A 16,546-nucleotide genomic window follows, 5' to 3' on the forward strand; every position below is an offset into this window, starting at 1 on the left:
ACCCAGAGAGAGTTGTGACCGACTACTAAACTCCTCTCATACAGACTATTGGTAGATGCTACAATTTACCGAGGTTCCCTAAATGCCTCACATGAGGGATATCTGGAGACTGAAGTTGATTGGATGAACTGTAGTGCCCGTTCAAAACGTGCCTGAGACATCCTGCACTATGTCTTGAACATACATACAAAGTTTCCGTGTGTGAAGAACAGGAATAAAAAAATAAAAACTTTTTCTATTCATTCTCTGGTAGTTCTTATCACTACAGGTATAGCAAATGCACTTGTGCCCATCTGAGCGCCCATGGGCGTGTTGGTCCTAAAATAAGGTGTGGTCAGGTGCATTGACCAACAGTAACCTGGTCTGAAGTCAATGGTGCAGTGTTTCACTGTTAATTTAAGTGTTATCAGGATAGTAATATGCGCCTACAGGCGGGTGCACAATGTACACTCTGCTTGTTACACACATGGACGCGCAGCAGCGCACAAACATGCAAAAGATAACAAATAAAAGGATTACAATGTGAAAGATTATTATTGTGTACATCAACATATTTTAAAAAATACATGTCATAATGCTTTGTCATAATATTGATCAGAATTAGCTAATCACAGTAATGAGGGATGAAATTGTCTAATTGTTTGACTAAATGGTGGCAATACATGGAGGTATTTAAACAGATCTGTCAGGTTGAAGGTGTCTGTCAAGACCCAGCAAACAGATATCAACAACAGATCAAACACAGATCAACTTTCCTGCTTCATCAATACATGATGACATGAGGAACACATGAGGAAATAAATGAGGTGAAAACAATGATTCAACTAAAGAAGGAAATAAATCTGGACAGCTTCTAGCTGCTGCCAGCAGCAGGATCAGCACCTTAGAAAGTCCTGACAACTGTGTATGATGATTTTTTACTTGATTAAAATGATTTAATTTCTGAAGAATATTTAACAAATATTCTTTAACATTTTTGAGATTACAGTGATCAGGTTTCCAAACTTTCAGCAATTAAAACCCTGCTGATTTGACCTTTTACTCCATGACTGAACAAAACCATTTTAAAGAAACCAAAGCTATAACTTAAATAATAAATCTGGTTAAACTGGTGGTCTGGGGCCACGGGAGGGTCCAGGAGCAGCAGGGGTCAGTGTGCTCATGGATTGTGCGCTTTCACTTCATGCACAAGCAGATCTGTTTCCTCTGCAGAGAAGCGCTCATTCTTACTACTTAGCAAATGCGCCATTATAATAGCAATCTGCCAAGCTGCAAGTGCACCAGGCTATTAAAGGGAATCGGAGATGACACTCTGATTGGTTTATTGCATGTTACACCCAAAACACACCCATGATTAATTAGGAGACTAAGTACAACCCTAAATGCACTTGCGCCATGCGCTTCAGACTGTGCGCTTAGAACGTTCAAATGTGGCCCTAAGTCTCTTAAATGTTTTCAAGTCATTATCACTACTGATGTAATACCACCTCCGACCACAATGTGGGTTGCACTGGCAGAGTGGTGCTGTCCGTATTTCTGCTCGTTGACTCCATGGGCAGAAGAAGAAGCAAATCAACGTTATCAGCATTATTTATGAGGTATTTTTGTATATTTCTCGCGAAGGACAAACCCACGTACATACATACATACATACATACATACATACATACAGAAATTCCTTGCTTTATATAGAGAGATAAAGACTTGTATTAAAATCAGCTGTTCTACAAACATTTTTAGTGTTTTTTAAAGTGCATATTTCTCCAGCTGCCCACTCTTAAGTGACCAACACTGGAAATAAGTGGCTCTAGCTGACAACATACTGTAAGATGACGAAAAATCCCTGTTTAGAAGCTAAACCTGTGCATTTTTGCAGATCGTGGTTTGCTGGACACTTCAAATGGAGAGCTGACGATCACAGGACTGACTCCAGACGACAGCGGCAACTACACAGTAGAGATCAACAACATACTCTCCAGCAAGACTCAACTCCTGGTTATCTGTAAGTGGAGGAATTGTGTATGAAGTTTGTCTTAGTTTATGAAAACGGCCCTAAATTCAAAGGAAATGTCTTTTTGTTTCTTTTTCTATCAGCTCCTGTCTCTAAACCCACCCTCTCCGAATGGTGTACTGGGACCTACTGTGTCTTCACCTGTAATGGTAACACCACAGGCGCTGAACCAGTCACCTACTGGTGGACATCAGGTGACGCGACGTGGTCTTCAACCAAGGAGCACAAAATAACAATGGTAAACACAGAATAATGATGTTTGTGTGTCTCATCAGTAACAGATAAATCATGTTGAAAGAATGAACCAGAATCTAGTTTTTAAATTGATTCACATATTCGGGCATCAGTTGGTGACCAGCTGAGACAGAATCCAGGCTGTGCAGTTTAGGATATTTAGACAGTTTAGAATATTTCTGAAATTAGCTTTAACTATATCTGGTATATTAAATATGTTGTGCATTGTCCCTGGCAAATGAACAATATATAATTAAAATTAAATAAACAGTAACATGAACAAATCTGCAGAAAATAAAGATTTCAGATCATGGAAAGGGCCAGACTTGTCTCTGTAAAGTCATAAAAAAGTGACAACAAGAGCTGCATTTGGATACAAAGTTGGACATTTTTATTTTTATCCAATTAACAGGCAACTGTTGAGATGATCTAATATTTTATATGAACGTCACAGTTTCACAAAACATTCAAAGATATTTCATTACAAGTTTAAACCTTCAGTGTTCAGACATTTCTAAAACTCTGAATATCTCCACATGTGTCATGGCAAATAGTAATAAAGCATCACATTAATTAATTTGTAAATTTATTCATTAATTCCTGTATTTATTGTGCAATCTATACACCAGATGACTCAATTACAGTGTTTTTGTATCTCTTTTGTTTCCCATACAGTCTTGCATGTGATAAAAATGTGATATTAGAAAACTTGACAGGTTTCTCTGTTAATTACTTTATATCTATTTGTGATACAAAGAAAAAATCAAAAAGATGTTAGAGATTGCCCAAATAAGGTTTTAGTATTGTACCAAAGCATACTAGTATACTATAATTTATACTGGATAATTCAGTTTTGCAGACGTGCTAAATAGTGGATTACAGCATATATAGTGAAAAGCTGATGACTAAATGACTATGTAGCCACATCACTGTGTTGTCTCTGATGTTATTGTTGGTAATCTGGACATACTGTAAAAAGACAAAGTGAGCTCCTCAAAAGATTTGTATGTTTGGTTTATGAGCTTTCAGCTAATAATGTTTTTCTCCTAATTTCTAGGTGGAAAAGGAGCTGTGGTTGAGCTGGTTCAGCTGTGCGTTTGAAAACCCAGTCAGCAACATTGGCAGTGAAGAAGTCTTCAACCCCTTCATAAGTGAGTTATCACACCAACAAATATCTGCTGTAACACATTAAATGTATTAATGCATCTTACTGTTTTTACTAAACATGACAATGTACTCAATGCCCTCATAGGAGTTACAAAACATGTTCTAACAGCATTAAATGACTAAATGACGAGCTTTGAGTTCATTATTTTTCTGTATTGGGTCACCTCAGAGTGCATTATCAAAGATGGGATCAGCTAACAACATTAGAATACAATACAGTGTCCTTGTAAACCATTTGTTGTTTTAATTATTTATTCTTTCATTTTTTGTAGGGAATCAGCTCATCTTCATGGCAATATTATTACTGGTTGTCTGCATCATCATCATCACTTTCAGACGAAAAGGCATCATCAATTTCAGTCGCGAATGGATAAAAGGTAAGAAGTCACAAAATATTGTATTTATTTTGATGTACTAAATAAACTGTATTTATACCATTTGTTGTTTTAATTATTCATTCATTAATTTTTTTGTAGAGCTTCTGAAATGGACGTTCATCTACATGTTAGTATGTATTCTGGTTGTGTTCAACTTCATCCTCATCTTCAATTCAAACTTCGAAGGCATGCAAGGTAAGAAGCCTCACCCACCTCAGAGTGCATTATCAAAGATGGGATCAGCTAACAACATTAGAATACAATACAGTGTCCTTGTAAACAATTTGTTGTTTTAATTAATTATTCTTTCATTTTTTTGTAGAGCTTCTGACAAGGATGTTCATCATGATAGCAGTATTTGGAGTGATTCTGGTTGGGTTCATCATCTTCTTCATCTATTTTCTATACAAAGCCGGAGCATGTAAGAAGTCACATAATATTTTATTTATTTATTTTGGTTTGATATAAATCAAATCTTTGACTTGAATTTACATTCTTTATATTTCTTTAGGTGGGTCACCTCAGAGTTCATTATCAAAGATGGGATCAGCTAACGACATTAGAATACAATACAGTGTCCTTGTAAACCATTTGTTGTTTTAATTATTTATTCTTTCAGATTCTGCCACAAATCTGAAATCGATGATCATCTTTATACCAGTATTATTTCTGGATATGTTCAACATCATCATCAATTTAATATACGAAGGCAGAACAGGTAAGAAGTCACAAAATATTGTATTTATTTTGATGCACTAAATATACTGTATTTTGGTGGTCTGATATAAATCAAATCTTTGACTTGAATTTACATTCTTTATATTTCTTTAGGTGTGGTATATTAATATTTATGTATATTTGACTGATAATGTTAATCTAGTTGTGCATCATACATATTCAAGTTCTTTCAAGAGTGTGATTCTACCAACAATATTAGTCCTGATGATGTATTTTCATGCTAAGAGACAGGAAGTTTCTATCCTCATGCAAACATCCACAACCAACACCAAGAGATTCTCTCCAGATGGTTCATCAATCTGCATAAAAGGATGTTTCAGGGTCGACTTGTTGTCTTAGTGGTTAAAGCTCATAACAAGTAACTGCAACATCACTACTATTATGCACTATTAATGCATCTTACTGTTTTTACTAAACATGACAATGTACTCAATGCCCTCATAGGAGTTACAAAACATGTTCTAACAGGATTAAATGACTAAATGACGAGCTTTGAATTAATTATTTTTCTGTATTGGGTCACCTCAGAGTGCATTATCAAAGATGGGATCAGCTAACGACATTTTGAATACAATACAGTGTCCTTGTAAACCATTTGTTGTTTTAATGATTTATTCTTTCACTTTTTGTAGAGGATCTGACATGGATGTACATCCTGATAGCAGTATTTGGAGTGATTCTGGTTGGGTTCATCATCGCCATTTATTTTACATTCAAGAGTGGAAAGTGTAAGAAGTCACAAAATATTATATTTATTTATTTTGGTCTGATATAAATCAAATCTTTGACTTGAATTTACATTCTTTATATTTCTTTAGGTGTGGTATATTAATATTTCTGTAAATGTGACTGATAATGTTAATCTAGTTGTGCATCATACATATTCAAGTTCTTTCAAGAGTGTGATTCTACCAACAATATTAGTCCTGATGATGTATTTTCATGCTAAGAGACAGGAAGTTTCTATCTTCATGCAAACATCCACAACCACAACCAACACCAAGAGATTCTCTCCAGATGTTTGATGAATCTGCATAAAAGGATGTTTCAGGGTGGACTTGTTGTCTTAGTGGTTAAAGCTCATAACAAATAACTGCAACATCACTACTATTATGCACTATTAATGCATCTCACTGTTTTTATTAAACATGACAATGTACTCAATGCCCTCATGGGAGTTACAAAACATGTTCTAACAGCATTAAATGACTAAATGACGAGCTTTGAGTTAATTATTTTTCTGTATTGGGTCACCTCAGAGTGCATTATCAAAGATGGGATCAGCTAACGACATTGGAATACAATACAGTGTCCTTGTAAACCATTTGTTGTTTTAATTATTTATTCTTTCATTTCTTGTAGTGTATATCATATGGAATGTCATGTACATGATGCCTTGTATGTCGGGTTTGTTCAACATCATCATTTTAATGTACAGAGCCATAAATGGTAAGAAGTCACAAATATTGAATTTATTTGATGCACTAAATATACTGTATTTTGATGGTTTGATATAAATCAAATGTTTGACTTGAATTTACATTCTTTATATTTCTTTAGGTGTGGTATATTAATATTTCTGTAAATCTGACTGATAATGTTAATCTATTAATGCATCTTACTGTTTTTACGTAACATGACAATGTATTCAATGTCCTCATAGGAGTTACAAAACATGTTCTAACAGACATTAAATGACTAAATGATGAGCTTATTATTTTTCTGTATTGGGTCACCTCAGAGTGCATTATCAAAGATGGGATCAGCTAACAACATTAGAATACAATACAGTGTCCTTGTAAACCATTTGTTGTTTTAATTATTTATTCTTCCATTTTTTGTAGGGGCTCTGATATGGATGATCATCTTAACAGCAATATTTGGAGTGATTCTGGTTGGGTTCATCATCGCCATCATCTATTTAATATACAAACGGATAAAAGGTAAGAAGTCACAAAATATTGTATTTATTTTGATGCATTAAATATACTGTATTCTGGTGGTTTGATATAAATCAAATCTTTCACTTGACTCTACCTTTCATGTCTCCATCTACACCACTGAAGATGGCTTCAACACCAAATTAAGTGAGTTATCACACCAACAAATATCTGCTGTAACACATTTAATGTATTAATGCATCTTACTGTTTTTCCTAAATATGATTGGGTCACCTCAGAGTGCATTATCAAAGATGGGATCAACTAACAACATTAGAATACAATACAGTGTCCTTGTAAACCATTTGTTGTTTTAATTATTTATTCTTTCATTTTCTTTGTAGGGGATCTGAAATGGATGCTCATCTTAATAGCAGTTTGTATTCCAGTTGTGTTCAACATCATCAATTCATTATACAGAGCCATAAGAGGTAAGAAATCTTAAAATATTGTATTTCTTTTGATGCTCTAAATATTAGGCGTGCACAAAAAAATTGATTCACATAAGAATCACGATTCTATCTCTGCCAATTCAGAATCGATTCACATTTTTCAGTCTTGCCACGGCGCTGTTTTCCAGTTTTTCCTGATATGAGTTAGCTCGCTAAATCCCATAGATGGCACAACGACGCTGCGCTGGTTTTCACCCGGCCTCAACTCCGGGTGCAAGAAGGAAGAGAAGTGTTTGTCATGGAGAGACCGCGATCAATGGAGTACTTGACAGAAAAACAAATATAAACTGGTCCATCAGCAATGAAGGCAATCATTTAGACATATTTACTTTTTTCTTATCTCGAAGGAAAGGAGGAGCTTGACAAGATTAATGCTGTTATCAGGCGTTGCAGCGCCGGTTTGTGCGGTTGTGGGCTTATTTATTAGTAACCGCCGTGAAACAATCAGAAAATAACGTTTTATTGATCTGATTCACCAGTTTCATCACTAAGATTACTAGCTCCCTCTCTTCATTCACTCTCTAGCTCGCTCGACCACTGCTTCTCTCTCTCTTATCTTTTTTAAAATGAGTCAGGAAGCCGTCAGCAAAGACTAACTTTACTTTTTACGTAATCAAACAAAGAAGTTTTCTTCCTCTCTTCCCAGTAATGTTTTTGTCATAATGCAGGGTTGTTCAGTGTTACGTTTCTCCAAAAGTTGGTTCTGGTTCAACTTTCTCCCTGCAGCCCCCCCGCAGATAAACACACAACAGACTGCCAGCTGGTTTTCTGAGGACGAGAATGAGAAAGTCATTTTATCTCAGTGAAAAACGTCTCCTTGAAGTTTATGACAAACTGCCAAAAACAAGCCAACAAGATGCAGCAGTGAAACAAGCGTTTAAACAGCTGTTCTGTATTCTGAAACAGACAATAAAATTCAGTAAATAGTGAAACTGCCCGTTTCATTACTTTACATTCATGTAATAAATATACAAATGTCAACTAGATGATAATCTGCATGAGAAATTAAGAAAAAGAAACAACATCAGTTATAATAATCATCATCTTATAGTGATCAATTTGACCAATTTTATCAATTTTCTGGTTTGCACTTTGCAGCTAAATGTAACAGGCAGCTATTGTTTATGTGATTTTGTTATTTGAAGTATGAATTTAAGTTATTATTTGAAGTTTTGCACTCAGCAGTTTATCTTTGCAATCATTTTTATTTTTGTATTAAGTATTCATTTGACTCTTTGTCTCAGGGCTGCTTTGGTTTCCTGTTGACTGAGTGAACTAAAGGAACATAAATCTTAGTCAGGGTTGATGTTGATAGCAAATGTTTACACTTGATTCTTGATTCAGTGTGATTTTTTTTCTTTGATACCTGTAAAAGTGTCTCCTGCAGTCAAATGGAAAGAGTTACTCAAAACATCAATCTAGAATCAAATCTATGAATGTATTGAATTGAGAATTGATTTTGAATCGCAAATCAATTGTGAATCGAATCGTGAGATTTCCTGAATCATGCACTCATATTAAATATACTGTATTTTGGTGGTTTGATATAAATCAAATCTTTGACTTGAATTTACATTCTTTATATTTCTTTAGGTGTGGTATATTAATATTTATGTAAATTTGACTGATAATGTTAATCTAGTTGTGCATCATACATATTCAAGTTCTTTCAAGAGTGTGATTCTACCAACAATATTAGTCCTGATGATGTATTTTCATGCTAAGAGACAGGAAGTTTCTATCTTCATGCAAACATCCACAACCACAACCAACACCAAGAGATTCTCTCCAGATGTTTGATGAATCTGCATAAAAGGATGTTTCAGGGTCGACTTGTTGTCTTAGTGGTTAAAGCTCATAACAAATAACTGCAACATCACTACTATTATGCACTATTAATGCATCTTACTGTTTTTACTAAACATGACAATGTACTCAATGCCCTCATAGGAGTTACAAAACATGTTCTAACAGCATTAAATGACTAAATGATGAGCTTTGAGTTTATTCTTTTTCTGTATTGGGTCACCTCAGAGTGCATTATCAAAGATGGGATCAGCTAACGACATTAGAATACAATACAGTGTCCTTGTAAACCATTTGTTGTTTTAATTATTATTCATTAATTTTTTGTAGGGGATCTGACCTGGATGATCATCGTAACAGCAATATTTGGAGTGATTCTGGTTGGGTTCATCATCAGCATCATCTATTTGAAATACAGAGACAAATTAGGTAAGAAGTAGCAAAATATTTTGTTTACTTATTTTGGTCTGATATAAATCAAATCTTTGACTTGAATTTACATTCTTTATATTTCTTTAGGTGTGGTATATTAATATTTCTATATATGTGACTGATAATGTTAATCTAGTTGTGCATCATACATACTCAAGTTCTTTCAAGAGTGTGATTCTACCAACAATATTAGTCCTGATGATGTATTTTCATGCTAAGAGACAGGAAGTTTCTATCCTCATGCAAACATCCACAACCACAACCAACACCAAGAGATTCTCTCCAGATGTTTGATGAATCTGCATAAAAGGATGTTTCAGGGTCGACTTGTTGTCTTAGTGGTTAAAGCTCATAACAAATAACTGCAACATCACTACTATTATGCACTATTAATGCATCTTACTGTTTTTACTAAACATGACAATGTACTCAATGCCCTCATAGGAGTTACAAAACATGTTCTAACAGCATTAAATAACTAAATGACGAGCTTTGAGTTTATTATTTTTCTGTATTGGGTCACCTCAGAGTGCATTATCAAAGATGGGATCAGCTAACTAGAATACAATACAGTGTCCTTGTAAACCATTTGTTGTTTTAATTATTTATTCTTTCACTTTTTGTAGGGGGTCTGAGATTCACGTTCATGCTAATAGCAGTTTGTATTTCGGGTGTGTGCAACATCATCATCAATTTAATATACAAAGGCAGAACAGGTAAGAAGTCACAAAATATTGTATTTATTTTGATGCACTAAATATTCTGTATTTTGGTGGTTTGATATAAACCAGATGTGTTTCTAGATGTTTCAGGGTCGACTTGTTGTCTTAGTGGTTAAAGCTCATAACAAATAACTACTCACTACTATTATGCACTATTAATGCATCTTACTGTTTTTACTAAACATGACAATGTACTCAATGTCCTCATAGGAGTTACAAAACATGTTCTAACAGCATTAAATGACTAAATGACGAGCTTTGAGTTCATTATTTTTCTGTATTGGGTCACCTCAGAGTGCATTATCAAAGATGAGATCAGCTAACGACATTAGAATACAATACAGTGTCCTTGTAAACCATTTGTTGTTTTAATTATTTATTCTTTCATTTTTGTAGGGAATCTGACCTGGATGTTCAACTTCATACCAGTATGTATGCTGGTTGGTTTCATCATCATCATCATCTATCTAATATACAAAGGCATCACCTTTTTCAGACGCAAAAGGAGAGAACGTAAGAAGTCACAAAATATTGTATTTATTTCGATGTACTAAATATACTGTATCGTGGTGATCTGACATAAACCAGATGTGTTTCTAGATGTTTCAGGGTCGACTTGTTGTCTTAGTGGTTAAAGCTCATAACAAATAACTGCAACATCACTACCTTTAATGACTCCATCGACATTACTGAAGGCAAAAATGCTTATTAAGTAAACTTACTTTGACTTAAAATCACTCAGAGTCTCAATACATTTTACAAACAAAAAAGTACAACAATAACACAAAAAAGCATTTTTATGGCTTTTGTACAGAAAACTGTAAATAAGGAACAAAAGTCTGAACAAGACAGCAATTACACAATTAAATTGTAGTAAAATGTAGCATCCTCAGTGCTAACCAAAAGTAGTAATTAGACACTAACATCTAACTCGGTCCAATGAGCAGTTGTCTTGAATAATTCAGGGAGTAAATTAACGTATGGTTGAACAGTGACAATTTATTGCCTCAAAACTTATATATACATGTCTTATACATGTCTTATACAAGACTTTAATTTTTAAAAGAATGGAAAATAAAAAATACAATAAATAAATCAAATAATCAATAATCAATAGAAATAGTCCGTTATGAAGGTGGAAAACCTCCAATGAAATGTTCTTTAGTTTACTGATTGTTTCTTTAATCCACGGTTACTCCTTATGATTAAAGAGCTCAAGAGTTCAGTTCAAAGTTGTTTTGTGTTGTATCTGTTCCATATGTCTAATAGAACATCAACATTTGTATTCTTACAGTAACAGATTGCTTATTATGAATTTCTTATGTCAAAACAATTAGTATTTTAACATTTATCTAAATTATTTGCTGTATTGTTACATTTTTATGCACCATTTTAATGTACTGTTAATCATGACAATTAACTAAATTATCCTTTATGATTCACTTAACATGTACATTACATTAAAGCACACAAATCCCATTAAAACATAATGATTTTAATATTAGAAAACAGTGTAACGTTCCTTTAAAGTGTTGACAACGTGTCAGTCGTTCCATTAGCCAGAGCTAGCGATTAGCAGCTAGCGATCTTTTCAGACTATAAATACAATGATACAGTTGCACCAAAGCATGTAATAAACATCAGACCACATTTTAACAATCAGCGGTTGGTTTTTATGAAAAGTATTTTGACTCAACAGGAAGTTTAATGCAGCTTCCCTCCACAGTGGCTAACACAACAACAGACTAGCAGACAACATGGCAACTCACCGGAGTTTCTCAACATTAATAACTGGACAGAAGTTGTTTCCCTCTCGCTCATAATTGGACCTCTATTAAAAGATCAACTTATTAGCATTGTTACATGGACATTAATCTGACTTTTATGACTATTTTGCGGTGTTTCATACCAGGAAATGCTCGTTTTTTGTTTGTTTACATGCTCACACACGTCTGCTGTGTTGGCAGTGCTGCTGCGGTAGAAAGAAGAGAGAGCACGTGTCAATATAACAGGCGCACTGTGTTTATGCGCCCAACAACATGTAATTACATCTCTAAATCACATATATGGATTTTGTAGCCCTATAATCCATGTGAGTTACAAAAATAATAGGTTTCACTCTGGATTTAATGGGTTAAGGCTCCAACCATGAACCGCAGTATCTCTCAGATCAGACAATTTTCATGTCTCAATCTATTTTAGGGAAATATGCCAATAATTTCTTTGTTTTTTTAGTATAAAATCAGTGTCTTGATACACTTAACAAAAAAGAAAGATGACAATTACAGAAAGATAAAATAATAACAACATAAATTATATTAAACATACATGATACTATTCAGTTATAGGAGTGGTAAAAATTGGATTTAAGAGGTGAAGCGTCGACCATGAACCACAACGTCCCTGATTCATGTTTGATTATCTTCACTGATAGTAATCAATAATCAATAAAAGCATAGAATGCCCAATAAGTTATCACCTAAAATGTGAATGGTGTAATCTTTGGAATAATGAGATAACCTGCATCCTGTGATGTGAGTGTTCATGGGGGAATGTGAGGTCTGAGAAGTTTTGACAGGTCAGGAGGTAATAGGTAGCAGTTTGTAGTTTGACTTGAATGAAACTGTAAACCAGTGAATCAGAAGAATTGTAGCAGCTGCATTTTGGACTTGTTGGATCTTTTTAATAGTACAGAATACAAGACCTGAATGACCATGAATGAGAATTTCTGCATCTGACTGTGTTAGAAATGGGTGAACTTGGACGATGTGTCAGAGGTGGAAGAAAACTACTTTAGTGATGTTGCTGATGTGTCCCTCGAATCTAAGATAAATGAAATTACAGGACTTCTTTATCTCTTCTTGCACTGTGACAGATTATTATTTTCTATTTAAAACCACCAGATAAAAGAGCAGTTATGAATGTTACAAATGTATTATTAATACCCATGTTGCACAAGTTTGACATTCACAAAAGAAAATGTAACTTATAAAACCTAATTATGAAACAAAACATGATTAATGAAGAATTCCAGTGAGTTAACACACACTTATTCATCTTCAATACAGGAGAAGCTGCTGAAAGGGACTTGCAAGGTAAGATAGAACATTTTAAGTATTAATGTGACAATATTTTAATTAATGCTCTGTTTTCATGCATCCAGCACTTTAAATTAATTAATATATAATCCTTTACAAGCAAAAACCAGTGTTTCAAATGCATTCAATGAATTTTTTTTAATTACTGAATTTAAGAAATAAATTAATAAAAAAAGTCTCAAATTGGACACATTGTTAGTTGTTGTTGATTTAGTAATGTGATGTTTTCCTAACAGACAAATGAAGTTTTACAATCATCAATCATACTGCTGTTAGTTTTAACAGATAAAATTAAAACATGTATTCTGACAAATAGATTTATTATCAACTAAATACTGACAAAGACATATCTGACCAACATTTGTTTGAATAGCAGCAGTTAAAAAACTTCTAATATGGATTCACTGAGTGATAGATGCATCATGGTTGTGACAATTCTTTATTTATTTCACAGAGTATCTTGAATGGAAGAGAAAGGGTAAGAAAAACTAATTTTCTTTTTCTTGAACCGTTATAACTGCAGTAAACTAGAAGTTTGACTGTCTGACAGATGTATTGTGGTTGTGACAATTCTTTTATCATTTAATACTGATCTCAACAATTTCTGAGGTCCATAAAACATCCACCCAGGACCTGGAAACTCTCAATCTATTTAATGCAAATATGACAATAATTAGTTTATTTTTTAGTGTTAAATCACAAAAAAAGAAAGAAGACAATCATGTTTGATTAGGGACCTTTATTGATTGTTGTTCTCCATCTCTCTCTCCTCCCGTCCCTCATTTTCTGTCATCTCTCCACTGATACTAATCAATAATCAATAAAGGCAGAAAACATCCAAAAAATGATTACACAAATAAAATGGATGTAATCTTTGGAATAATGAGATAACCTGCATCATGTGTAGCAGTTTTTAGTTTGACTTGAATGAAACCGTAAACCAGTGAATCAGAAGAATTGTAGCAGCTGCATTTTGGACTTGTTGGATCTTTTTAATAGTACAGAATACAAGACCTGAATGACCATGAATGAGAATTTCTGCATCTGACTGTGTTAGAAATGGGTGAACTTGGACGATGTGTCAGAGGTGGAAGAAAACTACTTTAGTGATGTTGCTGATGTGTCCCTCAAATCTAAGATAAATGAAATTACAGGACTTCTTTATCTCTTCTGCTTAGTGGCAACATCAGTTCAATCAGGAGAGACTCAGTTTTTCATAGAAGTGAATGTTATTTATTGAACATGCATGATAGATGAAAGTGAGAGTCTTTGGCGATTAGACCCCATCGTGAATGTCATCATTTATGAAAGGGGGGAGGTGAAGGCGTGATTAGAATAGGATAACCCCCCGATGGAGTCTAGACACTGGTGGTGGTGGTGAATAAAGGGCGCAGATCTTGATGGTGAAGGCAGCGGGCTCCTGGTGAACTCAGACCTGGTGCTGAAGTATGAAGTGGAGAAGATGAGGTGGTGATCAGGAATGAAGAGGAGAGGAGCGAGCTGCTGGAACGCAGCCGTGGAGTTGGATGGGGTGGAGGAGGAGCGACGATCATGCTGAAATGACAACTGACAGCAACAGAGAAGGGAACAGATTTAAAGTTTGACAGCTGAGTTGTGATTGGCAGTAAGAGTCTGTGGAGGAATCTGATTTGATGACTAGAGTAACGCCCCTAATCAGCTGATTGGACAGCAGGAGAAACAGGGAGAGAGAGAGGAGTTGGAATGAATGAATGGTTATAGATAGTATTCCTGCCTGAATTTACACTAAACTCCATTTCAATCAGAAGAGACTCAGTTTTTCATATAAGTGAATGTTATTTATTGAACATGCATGATAGATTACAGTGAGAGTCTTTGGTGATTAGACCCCATCGTGAATGTCAGCAGATATGAAAGGAGGGAGGTGAAGGATTGATTAGAAAAGGATAATCCCCCAAAGAAAGAGAACTGAGGACATACAAACCTACTCAAATATTTGATCCTTACCTTACCGGCAGGGAAGGATTCTAGTGAGATATGCAAAAGGGAAAATTAGACAGAATGCAGTGATAATAAACGTTCATGACAATGTAAACATTACACTTGAATGAATGGAAGATAAAAGAGTTGATAGAAGAGAGTGAGTTAGTGATCACTAGAAGAGTGGTGAGTGGCGTGAGGTATGGAGACCATGTTCTTATGCACATTTCATAAGGAGGGAAGAGAGAGGATAGCCTGAAAGCAGAGTGAAATGACCCATAGATATGACATAGCTCTTTACCATGCACAAGATTTGTTGTATGAGAGGAAGAACTGCTAGCATGATCAGCAATGATAGCAATGAGCTGCGACACCCATAACTCAGGACACCACCACCAGTTATATGTATGACTTACCAGATTATGGCCTAAGAGATCTTTGATTTGCGAGAACAGTGCTGACGTCTGGACGATGAGGATGTGTAGGCAGAGGGTGACCGCCGACACACTTGTAGCAGGGAGGCAGATGAAATACTTTGGATGGGGGTGGAAGTAACCACCACGACCTAAAAGAAATCCCTGAATAATGCTAATTTAAATGAAAGACAGCGGCAGATGATAAGCTATGATGGAACTGTGTCGCTGCTGCTATTGGATAGATGTGACCAGCGGATGTGAGCAACTGATATCTCGATTGACGACCTTGGCAGGGCAACCAGGGAATAACGAGTAACAGATGCATGAGATGTGAATGCAGGATGATAACACACATGAGAAATAAAATAACAGCGTATGCATGCAAAGATAGTCTTCCTGACTGAACTTTATCTAAAGCTCAATACATAGGACAACAAGTGAATGAAGTAAAGATAATGTTTATTCTACCAGATGATAGAGATAATTAAGTCTAAATGTATTGCACTCAGACTCTACGGGAGATTTTGAGTTGAGGGAGTCGCCCTGAGCAGCAGCAATATAAATCCCCCCAAAATAAAGGGTGCAAGCCCCCACCACTAAAAGAATACACAGCCTGATGTTTTCCCCTAAATAATGCTTACTTACCAAGCAGGAATGAAACAGGCCTCATTTAGTTGTGAAGATGGTACGATCTGCTAGAGACGAAGCATAATATTGAGCTTGACACAGAAAATATGTTTTTGAACTAGAGAGATTAAAATCGACAATAAACCGTACATAAACAGGCAGAGACAAACACCTCCTGTATTGACTAGGTTGGACTGACCTGAAAAGCAACAATATTGAGCTTTAAAATGTTAACATGAAACGTAGGACTGGAAAGGAGGCATAGTTTAATATATGAACAATACCTGATGTTTAAATTGCTTAGAGGCTGTAGAATATGGATTAAAGCATTTAACATCACTACTGTTGAGACAATCAGAGTGAGCCGACGTCGGGTCGTATGAAGAATGATGCTTCCACTGCTGAAGAACATAATAAATACACTGACAGTGACACAGTGACGTATTGATGAACATGCTGATACATTTGACTGATGGGTTTGCTTATTGAGAAACTAGTAGCTGTCCTCCTTAGTTGTAGTACCATGATAGCCAGCTAGTCAACATCCATTGTAAAATATAATATTAG

General features: G+C 35.1%; 1 protein-coding gene across 1 annotated transcript in view; it reads left to right on the plus strand.

Moving 5' to 3' along the window:
• Window positions 1–13,469, plus strand: part of LOC137176731 (titin-like) — a 45,854-nt gene extending 32,385 nt beyond the window's left edge. The window contains exons 13-29 of the mRNA XM_067582612.1: window positions 1,877–2,002; window positions 2,095–2,249; window positions 3,303–3,396; window positions 3,685–3,789; window positions 3,889–3,984; window positions 4,112–4,210; window positions 4,409–4,507; window positions 5,160–5,255; window positions 5,890–5,976; window positions 6,372–6,470; window positions 6,594–6,614; window positions 6,812–6,898; window positions 9,056–9,154; window positions 9,784–9,873; window positions 10,276–10,392; window positions 12,948–12,974; window positions 13,432–13,469. Of these exons, the coding sequence (XP_067438713.1) occupies window positions 1,877–2,002; window positions 2,095–2,249; window positions 3,303–3,396; window positions 3,685–3,789; window positions 3,889–3,984; window positions 4,112–4,210; window positions 4,409–4,507; window positions 5,160–5,255; window positions 5,890–5,976; window positions 6,372–6,470; window positions 6,594–6,614; window positions 6,812–6,898; window positions 9,056–9,154; window positions 9,784–9,873; window positions 10,276–10,392; window positions 12,948–12,974; window positions 13,432–13,469 (1,535 nt within the window). The remainder of the gene's footprint in view (window positions 1–1,876; window positions 2,003–2,094; window positions 2,250–3,302; window positions 3,397–3,684; window positions 3,790–3,888; window positions 3,985–4,111; window positions 4,211–4,408; window positions 4,508–5,159; window positions 5,256–5,889; window positions 5,977–6,371; window positions 6,471–6,593; window positions 6,615–6,811; window positions 6,899–9,055; window positions 9,155–9,783; window positions 9,874–10,275; window positions 10,393–12,947; window positions 12,975–13,431) is intronic.
• Window positions 13,470–16,546: the final 3,077 nt, after the last annotated feature.

Source organism: Thunnus thynnus, chromosome 24 (genome assembly GCF_963924715.1).
Source record: "Thunnus thynnus chromosome 24, fThuThy2.1, whole genome shotgun sequence".
NCBI lineage: Eukaryota > Metazoa > Chordata > Actinopteri > Scombriformes > Scombridae > Thunnus > Thunnus thynnus.